At 31.8% G+C, this 17,367-nt stretch overlaps 2 protein-coding genes across 2 annotated transcripts; both read left to right on the top strand.

The window, feature by feature from the left end:
• The first annotated feature begins 575 nt into the window (after nt 1-575).
• LOC101492053 (probable NAD(P)H dehydrogenase (quinone) FQR1-like 2) lies at nt 576-4,104 on the top strand. Its single transcript, XM_004511955.3, has 2 exons — nt 576-1,287; nt 3,629-4,104. The coding sequence occupies exons 1-2, from the start codon at nt 779-781 to the stop codon at nt 3,855-3,857; spliced, it is 738 nt and encodes a 245-aa protein (XP_004512012.1). The 5' UTR covers nt 576-778; the 3' UTR covers nt 3,858-4,104.
• A 1,931-nt stretch (nt 4,105-6,035) lies between these two features.
• Nucleotides 6,036-13,043, top strand: LOC101491734 (aminopeptidase P1). The gene is made up of 16 exons (XM_004511954.4): nt 6,036-6,223; nt 6,376-6,439; nt 7,215-7,354; nt 7,878-8,162; nt 8,303-8,425; nt 8,920-9,231; nt 9,384-9,470; nt 9,595-9,662; nt 10,193-10,259; nt 10,781-10,915; nt 11,050-11,130; nt 11,416-11,470; nt 11,580-11,684; nt 11,801-11,866; nt 12,050-12,174; nt 12,679-13,043. The coding sequence occupies exons 1-16, from the start codon at nt 6,131-6,133 to the stop codon at nt 12,838-12,840; spliced, it is 1,968 nt and encodes a 655-aa protein (XP_004512011.1). The 5' UTR covers nt 6,036-6,130; the 3' UTR covers nt 12,841-13,043.
• Nucleotides 13,044-17,367: the final 4,324 nt, after the last annotated feature.

Here is a 17,367-nt window from a genome sequence, read left to right as displayed (position 1 = left end):
CAAAAAGAGTTTCAATATTTTTTCGAGAAAAATCAATTTCAATTTTTTTTAAATCTTAATTGAGATTAAAATAATTAAATTTAATTAACTGATTTATTATAAATATACGATTTAATTCATTAAACATTTAATATGTTTGATTTTTTTAGTACAGTCAAATTCAACTTATTAATGGTTCAATTAACCATATATTTTACACACCCTTGTTATTAGTATAAATATTCAAAGCTTAAAGAAAAAACAGAGGTTGAATCTGGATTAAAAATTTTGTTGCAAGTTGAAATTATGTAGATGCCATAGTAAAAATTAAACTTACAATTTTAAGATTTTTTATGAGCACTAAAGAAGAGAGCGTTTGTGCAATGAAAATAATGCTATAAGAATAGATGAAAAGCATAGAGGAATAGATTTTTAGTTAGTATATATTTGATTAAGAGAGAAAGAAAAAATGATTTTTAACCGCATCTCCAACCAATGAAGAAGTAAATTTGTGAATTAACGTACGCAAAAAGCGAAAAGCGTGGCCGTTTCGATTAGGCTGGGTTGATGACGTGTATTTTTTTCATTTGAGTGATCCCACCCCAGTGACGCTACCAATCATTTGCTAAAAAAAAAAGGGTCTGTAGTCTCAGTCTCATCTCTGAAATTCTGAAGAAAAAACAAATCAAAATCACTCCCAAATTTTGGATGCTTCCATTTCTATTCAGTTCAAGTAGAATTTAATTTCACATTTCACATTTAACATTTCCAATTTTCTTTCCCTTTTTTTCTTCTTAATATGGGAAAAGGAAGAGGCTGTGTTCCCAGCAAGAAAAGAGTACCGGCTGTAACCGAAGAATCTCCGCCGATAACCACCACAGAATCCGACGACTCAATCCAAGAACCACCGTCAGTTCTAACCGATGTCAAACTGAAGGTCTTCATCGTGTTCTATTCAATGTACGGTCACGTAGAAGGGTTGGCGAAGAGGTTGAAGCAAGGCGTCGACGCTGTCGATGGTGTTGAAGGGGTTTTGTACAGAGTGCCTGAGACATTGTCGATTGAGGTCTTGAATCAGGTTAAAGCATCGCCTAAGGATGAAACTATTCCGGTGATTACGCCGGAGGAGCTTCCCGCTGCCGATGGTGTTTTGTTTGGGTTTCCAACTAGGTATGGCTCCATGGCTGCGCAAATGAAGGCTTTCTTTGATTCTACTGGAAGTTTGTGGCAGGGGCAGAAACTTGCCGGAAAACCCGCCGGTGTCTTTGTGAGTACTGGAACTCAAGGCGGCGGTCAAGAAACCACTGCGTAAGCTTTCGGCAATATTTGTTAGTTTTTTTATTTTATTATTATCTTAATAATCTGGTTCTGGGAATTTGGTTTGTTAATAGTTAAATTGTTGTAATTAAACTTTAGTGGGATAGCATTAGCATGTTTATGTTTTAATTGAGTTTAATTTTGACACATGTTACAAGTTTTACGATATCAACCAATTATAATCGTTCATATGTGTGACTTTAGGAATAGTCATGTAAAAAGTGGAACATTTTTAACAATATGACGGTTATGAACAAAATGTATAGAGGCACTATGAATGGTGCATGGATTGCAGCTTGCAAGCCTTGCATCCACGATGAGTAAAAAGAAAAAGCCTTGCATCCAGGTATGAAGATTTTGTTATTTTGATGCCTCAACTCTGAGCTAGTTGTTGATATGTGCAACAAGGTCTTATTGTGAATAGTACAAAGGGGACTGTTTTAAAAATGACTTTACTTGAATAGGTCAGCTAGCTCATTTTTTCATAAGATGAAAGATTGGTTTTGATGTTCAAGACAGTTAATGAATTTTAGTATATATCACAATGATAGAAATTGAAAATGGCTTGAGATTTTTCATGAACATATGCTTTTCAAGGGCTATATTGTAAGTGATTCTCTTAAACATGTATGATATATGTATGTACTCTTTGTCTGCACATTTATATTCAGAGGTTTGTCTTCAGCTCTGGTTCTTGTTTCATACAAGATGGATATTGCATGGCTTGTATTCAATTTTCATACTGCATATCATTTTTTTTCACTTGGCAAAGGGGGGAAGAGTGTGCTTATATATTTTCCTATTGCCTAGTATGATCCCATGGATGTTTATTTTCAAGCTGAATGGTGTGCAAGAAACCTTTTTACTAGCAGCACAGAATATTGCTTAGTAGGCCAAATGTATTCATGAATCATGTGAGTTGCATGAAATTGATGATTCATATTCGCATCTAGATTACCAACCTAGTAAATTTTCAGTTATCATTTCTGGATGATGTCAAAAGATGGTAATATGCAAAGCTTATTAAGGGATGACCACATGTGGCCACCAATTTTCTTAAAAGTTTGCGTTAAAACAAGTTGATAAAGATTTTAGGCAAAAATACATCTATAGTCCTTTAAGTTTAACTGAATTCCTGCTTAGGCCCTTTAAGTTTATTTTATCTCGAATTGATCTTTTAAGTTACATTATGTTTGCACTGTTAGTCCTTTATCTTAATTTCGACAACAATTAATTCAATTAAAAGTTTTTGATCATTTGAAAGTCTACCAAATTCTGCAACAATATATCCCTCATACTAATCATTCATAAAACATTCATCAAATTTTATAAATGGCCTATAATTCTTAATTTTCTCTACAACAATTTAAACACACGTATAGCTTAAAAACAAGGTAATAAAGGCTTATCTACATAATTAATGTCTTTAACTTCCTTCTCTTGAAAAATAGTTTGGATAGTCAACTTGTTGCTATGTTTCAATTATATCTTAACATTTCATGGTTGTAATTCGAGAAATTTTTTAAACTTAAAGGACTGTATGCATAATTTAAAATATCTTATAGGCTAATGGTGCAAATGAATGCAATTTAAATGATCGAATCCAGAAGAAATAAACTTAAAGGACCTAAGCGAAAATTGAGCTAAACTTAAAGGACTAAAGGTGTATTTTTGCCAAGATTTCACTGTATTCTTTGGGAGGATGGTCTTTATGTTGGCATGGTAATTGGATGTTCTTGTATTTGAAAAATAAGTCAAGCAAATAAGTTGTATTTGAAGAATGTATTATATTGAACTATTGAAGTGCATGTCTTCTGTTTCACTGTTTGGTATTCAGATTTGACTCCTTTTAGAAGGTAGGAATTACTTTAGACTTTGGATTTGGTGGGAAAATTGAATGTTATATAGCCCTCTATTTTGACGTGGGCTATTATAGTTGGACATGTAGTTCAATTCAACTAATTATGGATTTCTTGTGTAAAAGATTCAAAAATCATTGTAATTCTCTCTTTTTTCCCTTTGCCATTGCAATTTCTAAATAACAAATTTTAAACTTTCTATATGGATGAAATATATAATAATATGGAACCACTTTGAAATTTCCTGTGAAATTAGGCATGAAAAATAGCCACTGCGTTTTTTATATTTCTTACTTTTTTTTATCTCAAGTGAATTGTCAATTTAGAGAAGTTTAACATTATATATATTATGTGGTAATTCCGACGAAGACATTATTTCACTTCATGATGGAAATTAGAGTGCTCTCTTGGATAATACTGCTTGGAAAACATGATCAGATATTTATTTTTGTGCTTTTTATAATTTATTACAGTTGGACGGCAATTACTCAGCTTGCACACCAAGGAATGTTGTTTGTTCCTATTGGATATACATTTGGACCTGGAATGTTCAATATGGAATCCATTAGAGGTGGTTCTCCATATGGTGCAGGAACGTTTGCGGGTGATGGCACAAGAGAGCCAAGTGAAACAGAGCTGGCACTTGCTGAGCATCAGGGCAAGTATATGGCTGCCGTAGTCAAGCGACTCGCCAAGTCCTGATGCTGTTTTCTTGATTTCATTCTAGTATTGTTGGTCATCTTTCTTTTTTATTTTACCTTTGTTTGTTGTTAAATTGATTTTGGCATTTTTCCATTGCATTGTGAGGAGGAATGACAGTTCTGTTGCACACTGTCAGTGTCAATTGTGATGGGGATAAGGATTCTCGTGTTGTTCTAGGTTCTGCATTGTTCTGGAAGTTGTACATGTTTTTTTAAATACATACCAAATGATATTGTGAATTTGTGTATCTTCATGTCCCCCTTTTTTTTGGCAAAAAGAGGGCTAAAGGCTCAAGCTACAAACAAATTCTAAGACAACATCCTTAAGAAGGTGACTACAGCACGCCGGAGAATCTTGAAGCACTTGTAGAGTGTATACCAAGCGGAAAGTTCCAGCACAAGATGCAGGAGAACTTGGATGAAGTACTGAGCCATCTGAGTTTACTCATGCATTAAAAACCAAGACTCACTGATGTGAGTTTAGACATTCCAATTAATGTTCCTAGAACAGATTATTCTTATACCCTTTTTTACCATACACTCTTTTAGAAGAAAAAAAAGTGTATATATCTATAAACTAATTTTAAATTCTAGATACATTTACAGGAACTTTTGTTTCAAGAGGTATTAGATACGAGAGAAGGGGAGAAAACGTAGTTGAGCTAGAAATGCACACAGCCGGTCTAATGGAGAGGCACGTCAAACACTTGTTTTAGGCCTCGTCAATAAATAATTTTTTATTTTAATTTTTATACAGTAAATAAACCTAATAATATGTTATAAAAAGTCTTTATACATGGCAGAAAAGAAAAAGACCTCCAAAAAATTTACAACAATACACAAAAAAGGCATTTAAGAGGAGGATAGTGTAAAAGTATCTTTCAATATTAAAAATATTCTTTTTCACTAAATAGCATCTTATGATATTAAAGAAATTATTTTTTCACTAAAAAATGTCTCTTAAAATATCGTATTGAAACTTTTGTCTGAAATTTGCTATCAACACAACAAAATAATTGTCTTCACTTTGACCATACTTCTTTATTTAAATTTATCATTGACGTTTTTAACTTATATAAATTTGATAAAATCTTTTATATAATGTTTTTGTAGAACAGTTGAAAATTTTATTTTATTTATTAAAAAAATATAAAAAAAATGAATTTAAAATGCCACAATTTCTATCAAATAATGTTTTTATAGTTATTAAATAAAATATTAATAATTTATTTATTAACTATTAAAAAAGTCTTTTGATAATTTTGTTTTATGTTTCATAACGTGTTGGGTCGGCCTAAAAATACAAGACTTCTTTTGTTTGGATGTCAGTGAAATTTAAAAAAAAAAAAAAAAAAAAAAAAAAACTGTGGATGTCTTAAGTATTTTCCAAGATAGACATGAGAGAAGATATTTTATTCTTTCTTCCGCGTGTATTTTTTCATTAATTGTTTTAACATTCAACTATACTCATTACTCATATCACAAAATTACACCGCACACGCAAATAGAGATGGCAATCTGCATTAGTAGGTAGAGATCTTCACATGAACGATCCTATTTGGTACCTTATTGGTAGAAAAATTTCTTCGTAGGGACAAGAATCGAGAGAAAGTTCCTCTATGTTGTTCGAAGAGTGGGATTGAAATCGTACCACATGCATACCTTGTCCCTGAACTATGCACCAAAGTATTATATATATGAGCATATATAAATAATTCATATGTCATATTTAGTTGTCTTTTCACATATATAGGTAGACACACACAAAAATGATTGATCAAAGACTATGAAATAAAGAAAATGAAAAAAAGCAAAAAATAAGATAAAAAGAGACATAAATATCTTTATTCTAATACTATATATACTATATTGAGAAATGTGATAAAGTCCAACGTAATACAAAATTAAATTGAGAGAAATATAAATTATTTAAAATGATTAAATTAGAACATAATATACACTTTATACAATGACTCTAACTAAACTAAGAATCTTAACTAACTCGTAAAAATCTCGAACTCTATCACTTGGGGCACTCAAGATAAGTTATAACTACTATAACAAACTATATGCGCAACAAATCTTGTATGATCAAATAATAAATCCGTAACCGTTAAAAACAAAGCAACAGTGACGATCGTTCTATATCAAGTAGAATAGAATCTATCTATATAATAAAGCTGTCAGCATTATAATTTATCATTTCATTTCTCACTCAAAAACTCGAAAGTCTTAAGCGGCGTGACTCAGAAACCAAAACGAAACGGAAAAGAAATGGCAGACACACTCTCTGCTTTGAGGTCTTTGATGGCTTCTCACTCTCCGCCTCTCCATGCCTTAGTTGTTCCCTCTGAAGATTATCATCAGGTTAATCAATCATCGATAAATTTTTTTTTCTTCCAATTTTACTTAGATCGAAGTATTTTTAATTATCTCTTATAATCCGATCTTTTATTTGTATTTAGTCAATTTGAAATCTATTTCTTCATGCGATTTTCATTTTCATTTTCATTTTGCAGAGTGAATATGTATCTGGACGAGACAAGCGTCGCCAATTCGTTTCTGGCTTCACTGGAAGTGCTGGTCAGTTTCTATCCAGGAATTGTGTTTGATGCGTTTTCTATTTTTTCTTTTGTTAATTTAGGGTTTATGCAATCAGTATGATGATCAAAGGAAACCTTTGTCTTCATTTATGTTTTACTGTATCTGTTATCTGTTAGTTTTAACATTTATCTGTTTATTGGATTCAGAAGTTATGAAATGTTGGAAATAGTAGTAGAAATTAATAATCAGATTCATGTAGCAGTTGTTTCTCTGTTATCTTTATTGAATATCATTGTTGTCAATTGCGGATCGAAGAAAATAGCGGTTTGTTCAAATTATGTTACCTACCAGTGCTATAGTACCACTATAGCAGCTATTTGGCAACAATTTGTATTAAATAGCTTAATGCAGAACAATAGCAATTTGTTTAAATTTCACTATAATATAGTGGTATAGCCCGCAATTTAACAACACTTTTAAATATAAGTTACATTTATTTCCAGAGATATATAAATATCATACTTGTGTAGTGCTATTTACTCAAGCAATTTAGAAAGAAAAAAATCAGTAAAATTCTCTGAACTTTCCTCAAGTTACATAATTGGTTTCAGTGAAAGTAAATCTTGTTTCTATAAGTTTGAAAAATACATTAGGCTTTCTATAAGTGTGACTAGTGACTAATTATCTTGAAAAAAACTCTTTTCTATTTTAGCTATGTCATGGTCTTATTATGTATTTCAATTTTAAAAGATGATTTAATTAGTGAAGTGTTTTTCTTTCTTGTTTTTCATTTTCTTTTTAAAATGGCATTCAGGTTTGGCACTTATAACAAAGGATGAAGCATTGCTTTGGACCGATGGACGTTATTTTTTGCAGGCTGAACAACAACTTAGTGATCAGTGGAAACTGATGCGTATGGCCGAAGATCCTGCTGTAGATATATGGATGGCTGATGTGAGCCTTTAGAAAAACATTTTTTTTATGTATGCTACTTTTAAATGACAAAAGTTACCGAATGATGTTTTTCATATGGGTTTCTCTCTTGTCTGGCCTTACCAAATCTTTCTACGTCTTGGCATTTTTATATGTTGTCCACAAGTAGATTTTCCTTGATTAGGTGCTGGCTGAGGTTGTACTTGCTTTATTGTTAAAAAATTGAAGTTAGAAAAAAAGAATTTGGAAGAGAAACAGAGAGTGATAGGAAGAGAAAGAAAGGCATCGTAAATTCGTAGAAGATAGAAATGTCAAAATAGAGATAAGACTTGAAACTATTAGAAATTTTAAAAGGAAAAAAAAAAATCCTATTCATAAATCCAAAACATAAACTCACTAGTTTTAATGAAGACAATGCAGTGGATTAGGCTTGTCTCATCCATGAATTGCTTCTGAGTGGTCTAATTTCTATTTATCTCATACGTGTATATCTGTATTTTTTTTTATGGTATGTTTGTACTAATTAGTCATTTCCATTCACTAGAACTTGCCAAAAGATGCAGCCATTGGGGTTGACCCTTGGTGCATTTCAATTGATACTGCTCAACGATGGGAACGTGCTTTTGCCAAAAACCAGCAGAAGCTGGTCCAAACTACAAAAAATTTGGTAGATGAAGTTTGGACAAATCGTCCACCAGCAGAGATTAATGCGGTCACTGTACAGCCATTAAAGTTTGCAGGCCGTTCTGTCACAGATAAGTTGAAAGATTTGAGAAAAAAGCTTGTACAGGAGCATGCTCGAGGAATAATTTTTACAACACTCGACGAAGTGAGTGTATCCTCTTAGTAGTTCTTCATTTTTGTTTCTTTCCCCGTAACAGTTTTTCTGAATCAGAGAGTATTTTCTGCCTCAAATGTTCATCCTTTTGAAGATCATTTTCTTTTTCATTTTATTGTCATTCAATACAGGTTGCATGGCTGTATAATATTCGTGGAAATGATGTGGCATATTGTCCGGTTGTTCATGCATTTGCTATTGTGACATCCAATTCTGCCTTCATTTATTTGGACACACGAAAGTTGTCTATTGAGGTCAGTTCAAGTTGTGTCTCATCAGCTCCGAATTTGTTCCACTGAGTGCTTGTCACATGGCTGTCTGCCTTTTTTTTAAAGGAAATTCGTCTGCCTTATATATGTATATATTGTAATAAGAATGATAGGATCTGATTTTAAAATACCAGTTCGACTCATCTGAATCCTATGGCTTTAAAAGTACCAGCAATTGAAATATATTATATCAAGTTATGATAGGTCTATACGATGCTTAAACCATGATAAAAATTCTTCTGCCCTTGTATATGTATATAATGTAATGTAATAAGAATGATAGGATTTGAATACTACTCATCTGAAACCTGGGAAAACATTCATTCATGCATGGTTGACCTAAACTGAAGTTTATTTACTTGGGAAGAGTAAGAAAGATCTATTGGTTGAGTAGTACTTTGGTTAATGATCTCCGTATCTTTAGACTGGGAGATGCAACTTTGGAAACACAACCTACTGAAAATTGTATTTTGTGCCAGGTAAAAACTCATTTAGAGGAGAATGGAATTGAAATCAAAGAGTATACATCAGTAAGCTTTGACGTGGCATTACTTGCGACTGATGAGCTTGATTCCGTGTCTACTGGTACTCTTGCTGAAGTTTCGAAGGAATCTGCAAAGATTCCCAGTGAAACCCATAAGAGCGTAAATGGTAAACATCAAGCAGGAGAAAATAGTAGCAACTTCATATGGGCTGATCCAGGTTCATGCTGCTTTGCTTTGTATTCAAAACTGAATCCTGATACAGTTCTCTTGCAGCAATCACCTCTGGCTCTTCCAAAAGCTTTAAAGGTTGTATGCTTATACCCCTTTAATAAAGAACATTTGATTGTTGGCGAAGTAGAGAAGTTAATGTCTAGTTTTGACATTTTAGGAAATTGAGAAAAATATTTCAGCAATTAATTTCGCTTAATGTTAAATGTTAATTACTTAATTCCTTGTAGAACCCAGTGGAATTGGATGGGTTAAGAAAGGCACATATTCGGGATGGTGCGGCTGTTGTGCAATATCTTGTTTGGCTGGATAAGAAGGTTAGTATTTAGATCTTGTGTCTCTAGACATATTTTATTTTTTTGATTACGACATTTAAGTCTCCATTCTCTTAATTATTATATTTTTCTCTTTGATGATGCAAAATATTGGTTCAATGTGCAGATGCAAGAAATTTATGGAGCATCTGGATACTTTTTAGAGGAGAATTCTGTTAAAAAGGAGAAACATTTGTAAGTATTCAGTCACGACACTTTATTATTGAGTGAAATTCATGTGAGGTCTACTAAATCACAAGTAGGTCCAATCAAATTGAGAGTGGGGTCCACATGTTTTAGTGACACCAATGTAGACTTACCTAGGAAATAGAGATAGTGTATTGAAAAAAGCACATTAGAGAGTGTGTTACTAGCATGGTTCATCCTCTCAAATATGATATGTCCTAAACTCTATCATGCTTAATATTATATAACCTTGAGAAAAAGTTGGCAAGCTAGTTTCACTTGTTAGTCTGGGTTGGTAGTTGTGACAGTGATAATCCCACTATAAAGCCTTTCGTGAAAATTAACTTAACCTCTATCAGCATATTGTATAAGTGAAACAAAGAAGATTGTTTTTTTACCTTTCTTGATGTGATGATGATGCTTTTCCTGATTCCTGAAAATGTTGAGTCTGGGAAAATCTTTCATGTAATTAGCTCAATATGCATCAGTAAAAAGATGAATCGTACACTACGCTTACAGATATTTTCTGACTATGGCAGGAAACCCTTGAAATTGACTGAGGTGACTGTAAGTGACAAGCTTGAAGAGTTCCGAGCATCAAAAGAGGTGGAGTTAACTAAACAATAAGTATTCTTTTGGATAAGTTTTTGGTAGCAAAAATATTGTGGCAAGGAAAAAGCACTTTTGGAGATGCCAAAGATTTTGGCTTCTGAAATAAGCAGCGGAGAAAATTTGTTTCGATCTTTCCCAGAAAGCTGAATTTTTTATTTTTTTCAAAAGTTTTGTTTGTTGCAAAAGCATTTTTTTTAGTGTTATCTCTAGAGTCTGTTAAACCCATTATGTGTGAGTAGTGACCGACCTTTTCAGCTGTTGCTTATATAATATTTCTGCAGACTCTGCACCATAACATGCAGGAATCACACAGTAATACTTTTGTTTTTCAACTTATTTTACCGGCATACTTGACCAAATGTTTGAAGAGAAGAGAATTAAAGTAACAAGGAGAATCTTTCTTCGTATGAACTCAATAAATATGAATGCATGAAAGTAGATTTGCTTGCACGGTTAAGAGAGTATGCGGTCTGTGTTCAATTCTAACTTAAATTTTTTATCTAATCTGTTTTCAGCATTTCAGAGGATTGAGTTTCCCTACTATTTCTTCCGTTGGCCCAAATGCCGCTATTATTCATTATTCTCCACAGGCAGACACATGTGCCGAGCTTGATCCAGACAAAATTTATCTTTTTGATTCTGGAGCCCAGGTCTGTCTAGAATGCGTCATAGATATTTACTGAAGTCTGTGGAGATTGTTATTATTAGTGAAACTTAATTGTTTTGGTGTATTCTGATCATGATATCCACTTCTGTATATTGATAATTGGCGTTGTCTTTGAAGTATCTGGATGGAACAACAGATATTACACGAACAGTTCATTTTGGGAGACCTTCGGATCATGAAAAATCATGTTATACAGCAGTATGTGCCTTTATTTACTTTTTCTAAAGGTTGCATGGTTTCAAACTATTATCATGAATCATTTATTATCCAAGATTTCCCCCTCAATAGGAAATGAGATTTTGATGAGGGGAACAAGTTTAGAAATTATTCTCTTGGTGTTATATTTTTTTTGTTTTTAAACATTTAATATCTTTTAAATACAAGTAAAGCTGCTAGCTTATTTTTTTGTCCCAGTTTCTCAATTTTATTTATACTTTAAAGCGGGTTTATGTTAAGTTGCCTGATTTGCTGAATTTGGTGCAGGTCCTAAAGGGTCACATTGCTCTGGGAAATGCTAAATTTCCTAATGGGACAAATGGTATTACAAATTTGACTATTGTGTCAAATTCTTTGGGCATAATTTGAACTAGTCTCCATTTCAATCATGAAAACTTAGCTACTTTCTCCGTTTTTGAAAATTCTTGTAGGTCACACGCTTGATATTCTTGCTCGAATTCCTTTGTGGAACTATGGCCTTGATTATCGACATGGAACTGGTCACGGTATTGGGTCCTACCTGAATGTCCATGAAGGTATAGATAAACTATCACAATTTCCCTATTGCTAATGTCATTCCATTTTCAATTTATTTCCTTTTTCAAGTTAATTCAAAATGAGATTTTAAATTAATATCATATAAGTTGTGCAGGACCTCAATTAATCAGTTTCAGAATACGAAATGTACCACTGCAATCTTCCATGACTGTTACAGATGGTTAGTATCTTGATATTGTTATAGCCTGTTTGCTGTAGCCTACGGGATTGGCACATAAATTTTCTTTTATCTTAATTGATTGTTCTGAATCATTTTCAATTTATTTTACTGGCCATTTAAAAGTCTGCAAATGTTCAATTATACTTAAGTTTATTTGGTTTATTCATTGGAATTGGTTTTTAGAACCTGGTTACTATGAGGATGGAGAATTTGGGATACGATTGGAGAATGTGCTTATTGTCAAGGAGGCTGATACAAAATTTAATTTTGGTGATAAAGGTTACTTGTCTTTTGAGCATATTACCTGGGTAAGTCCTAACCTGTGTATTTAGTGTGTAGCTTCTTTCCATGGGATCTTTATTTTTAACTGAACTAAACATTAAAAAATGCTTTGGAGTTGGGTTTATTTTTAAATGCTTGAACTAGAAATATATTTGTATGGTTAATTTTATCACCCTTAGTTCCATCAAAATTTCCTTTCAGCATATATAATTCTATTATGTATTTCCATTTTCCTTTTAATTTTATATCAACATGCAAGTTAAATAATACAGCATATCATCAATGGAGGGAGAACCATGTTTGTTTGGATTTTTCATGGTGTTACTAGTAGTGCTACTATTAAAAGACATAAATGCTCCCTTTTATTTAGCTGTTACTTATTTAGGTTTGTAGTTCTTTCTGACATTTGTGGATTAATAACTGTACTTAAAATGGGAGAATTTCCTATAATTAAATTAATTTGTATTATTTACTAGATCCCTGTCACTGACAATAGAACCTTTCATAAGTGTTTGATGTTTCTTGTCCAGGCACCATACCAAACGAAGCTGATTGACCTGAACCTTCTAAATCCAGAAGAGATAAATTGGTTGAACTCCTATCATTCCAAGTGTAGAGATATTTTGGCGCCATATTTGGATGAAGCTGAAAATGCATGGCTGAAGAAAGCCACTCAACCTGTCGCTGTGTGAGTTGTATTCTGAATTGAAAAGTTAAGAAAGTACGTTGTTTCAGAGTAAAATAATGTGTGCTGTCTTGAGTATCCATAGTGTTTACTGTATTTTAGATTTTAAATGTCCTTCCTATTGGGATGACCAATCCTTCAAATTAGTATACACCATGTACATTTACTCTGCTGCTCATTATATAAGGTTTACTCATGTGTTGAATTGCATATTCACTCAGTAAGAGTCCTTTTGTATTACCTAGTAGTTTTATCATCATCAACCTAATTTTGCAAATAAGATGATGAATCTTTTGCCTTTCGCCTGAAAAGGACAAGAACCAAGTTTTATTCCAAGATGCTCTCTTGCTTGACAGCTCGTAATTGAGTTAGCCATTTTTAGGGGGCTGTCAGGGTGAGTGGTTTTCCTCACTGTTGAAAGAAGACATTTGTTTGCAGTCCTTGCGTATAGGATATCACTTGAAGCATAAGTTTACCCTTTACAGAAGTATCTTTTATATAGTACAAAACTTAACCATGACAGTAGCTAAAAATGTTGGGGCATTTACTTAGTCTGATTTTAAGATTATCTCTATTTCTGTTATATTTTGGTAGTGAGATATATGTTCTTTAGCAATTGTATGAGTGAAGGAATTTGGCGGGAAGAAAAATAGATATTACTCATACAAATAGATCGTCTCATTTTATATATAGTTTTATGGTATCAACGTAGTATCATTGTTGTTTTTCTATTATATCTCTTATCATTTATTAATTTTTTTTTTCAAAAACATTTAATTTTTCTTTTTCATGTCATGAAGGGAAATTTGATAAGTGATAATTTCTGTTTTAAATACAAAATTAACTATATTTTTTAACTTATAATCTTATTTGTTAAAGGAAATTTGAGATGGTCCGAGTATTTTGTTTCATCAAATATCGAAAGAATCATCATAATCTTTTTTAGGTAACCTTGAAATATCACTCTAGTCTAAAAACACACATGTATCTATGAAGTTATTGATTCATGATGTAATTGACAATAGTTAATTTTGGACAAACTAATGATAAATAAATTATTCTTCTTAGCATTATCTTATACTTTTATGATAAATTTAATATATTTTTTACAGTGATAAATTAAATATTTTGTAAATAAAATTTTTGGTATTTTATATTTGTTAGAAAAATGTTAATAATCATATCATAAATATTGGAGAATTTTATCTCCTCCGTACTTTCAAAAGCCTCGGAACTTCATCTTTTTGTCGAATTTTTCTTATCATTATATAATAGTTTTTTTTTAAGCAGAAAATATATTGTAGAGAGTTTAATTTTCTCTATACCATTGCATAATTCTTCACAAAATCTATTGTATAGAAATTTGTGGGAGAATTGCCGCTTCCAATTGTCAAGCCATAGAATCGTCACTGCCCGTGGCTATACAAAGTTAGTCATATTGAACGTCAAATTAAAATCATGTGGTGTAGATTTTAAGTTCAATAATTTATATCGTAACAAAAAGTACACTAAAATTTGTACTATCTGATTTTTTTATTTTTTATTTTAACTAACACTATCTGATCCCGGTTGTACATTCCAAAGGTGGTTGATTGCTTGCATTTATCGCCTGCATTTATTTCACATGCTTGTGCACACAAACCAAATCAGTTTTTCTCATATACAAATATTAAAAAAAGAATGTTGATAAAATTAAAATATTATACATCATAATATCACTTTCAAATTTTATAAAAGATTCACATTTTGTTGTTTTAAATTAGGTGCGCATTATATTCTAGTTTTAATATGATTTGTGCATAACAATTATGTCAGAAAATGAAAAGTGGATTTATTTGTTATGGATTTGTCCCCTCTCCTAACTCACCCACCCATCCCCCAATTGTTGGCCCAACCCACCCACAAATTGTCGGTTCTAGCTCCATCCCCCGTATAATTTTTTCTCAAAGAGGAATATAATAAAAATAATTTCTATAAAAAATGTTAGAAAAAAGTCTTAATTCAGTTGATTAAATATTCATATTGTTTGGATGAAAATTATGTTTTAGATTAAAATTTAAACTCACACAGCTATATATAAATTTCTTTACAATTTTATTTATAAGAAAAAAATGTTGCAATATCTTCCCAAATAAATCCCATATTAGTGACTATTTATCTTTGGTTTAAATGTATTTTTGACTCTTAAAATTTTTTAATTGTACAACTTTGATCCTTCTATTTTTTTTTAACGATATTGTTCCTCTCATTTTATCTCCTTTCTGAATTCTAAGTTCCCATTCCAATTTTGATCAAAATTTACTGATCATAAAATATTTAAGTAGATAATATTGAAAACTGCTACAATTTCTTTGTTTGTCTCATTCTATGTATAATTATCTACTACACTATGAGGCGTTTTCCCATATATTCATAATAAAGAGTCACCAAGTAAAATTCACAGATAAAAAATAACATTTATGAAATCATTAAAACTCATGTAGCATATTCATATCATAATATCAACCCTAAAACTAACACATATCATTTAGCTTCAATGCAATTCTTGTATGCCAATACACACATGATTTCATAATATCTCCCCCTTCACATAGGGTAGTGGATCACCATCTAACATCAACCACAAATTTTCTCACCGGGAATGTGATGGCATTCGACTATCACGAATAGATGATTCTCGCAAAGATTTGTGGGCTCTTTAGGACCGATAGCTATTAAACTCTAATTTCTATAGTTTTACTATATTTTATATTGCACATGTTGTTGAGTCTATATGCTCTATTTTTTTTTTATGAATTGAAGTACCGAAAATTATATTTTTCTGAGTGAAATATTTTTAATTGTCTTTTATGTAAAAATAGCTGAAATGGAAAAAAGAATATTTTATAAATTTTAAATATAGTGGACAGTTTTATCGCTCGCGAAATTTTAAAACGACTTTATTTGTGACCAAATATTTTATTCTAATTTTTGGGATGGTTATCGTCTAAGATACTTGAGAAACATTTTCATAAATTCGGTTAAAAATATTCTCCTAAAAATAATTTAGCCGAATTACAAAAGAATTATTATCAACAAAAATTTTACATTGTTATATATTGCAATTAAATTAATCTGTTAGCAAAGTTATTTCAAAGTAAATATTTATCGCAAAAGAGTTAATGATGGGACACAAAATAAATTAAATATTTTATTAAACTATATTTTTTACAAAACAGTAAGATTTTTGTGGCCCTAAAATAGGCCACATCTCTTTTTATTGACACATGTTCCAAAAAGTACATTAAAATTTGTACTATCTGATTTTTTTTATTTTTTATTTTAACGAACACTATCTGATCCCCGTTGTACATTCCAAAGGGGAAAAGGATTCTCTGACATAGAGGCGGGAAATGCACCCTACCTTTCACTCATTTTGTGTCATTGGATTAATCAAATGCTTCAGAAAGAGTCATGTGGCCTTATTATTTTTAACTAAAAGCATCAGCCTTTTCCACTCTTTCTTCCTCAAGTTCACTTAAAACCCTTCATTTCCATGGCATCTTCATTCCCCCACACCTCTGTCCACTGACCACCGCCGCTGACCGCCGTCGCGCGCCGCTATTGTCTCGTGGCCTAAACAGAAGTTCAAGAAGAAGAAAAACGCAAGCTCTAAACACTTTGCTTCCATGGCATCGATCCAATTTGGCTTCGCAGCGTCCAATCCGTGTCGAAAAATTCAGAAATCCGTATGTGGCTTTTCGGATCCAAATACCAATTTCACATCTGAATCAACACCTATTGATTTGGTTTCGGTGAGCACATAAAATTTGGGGGATTTCACTATCTCCTTTACAGAACAATTTTCTAGGTATGGTCAATTTCTCAATTATTCAATTTCAGCTTAGTGTTTTTATGGAATTCCATTGAAGAATGACAAATTGTAATAATTTAAAAGTTCCCAAATTTGAATTTTAGGGTTTGTGGTTCTCAAATTTTGATTTGTGATGAATCCTCAATTTTTATATGAATAGTTATTGTTATATGTTAGTTATTGTTACAGTGTATGTTAATTTTCACCCTTTGATTACTTTTTTCTGTTTGGATTTATAAAAAAAATTCATTTTTTTTGCAGCTTCCTCTATTTCTTCTACTTTTTTCTGTTTGGATTTATAAAAAAAGTTCATTTTTTTTGCAGCTTCCTCTATTTCTTCTTAAGACTGCACAAGGCCATCCTATAGTAAGTAACCAACATCTGTTTCTCTATTTTACCTTTTTGTATTGTTCTTATTAATAATACTGAAAATATAACATGAGAATGGCAATGAGGTGGTTGGTTGTTTCCATATGTTCTCCTCGATTATGTTGTATTTGTAAGTGCTTCGAATGCACTAAAACGTCTTGAATGTCTATCATCCTCTAGTTTTATATTATTACTAGTTACTTTAGCTGAATTATGTTTGATATTTGATGGTCCTGCTAGAGACTAGGTGTGACTTATTCCACATGGAATAAGACAAACATCAGAAAGCAAAGTTCAAGTCCATAAGCAATT

Source organism: Cicer arietinum, chromosome 8, assembly GCF_000331145.2.
Source record: "Cicer arietinum cultivar CDC Frontier isolate Library 1 chromosome 8, Cicar.CDCFrontier_v2.0, whole genome shotgun sequence".
Classification (NCBI taxonomy): Eukaryota; Viridiplantae; Streptophyta; class Magnoliopsida; order Fabales; family Fabaceae; genus Cicer; species Cicer arietinum.
Note: the sequence above shows the minus strand (reverse complement) of the source record. Positions and strands in the feature narration are given on the sequence as shown.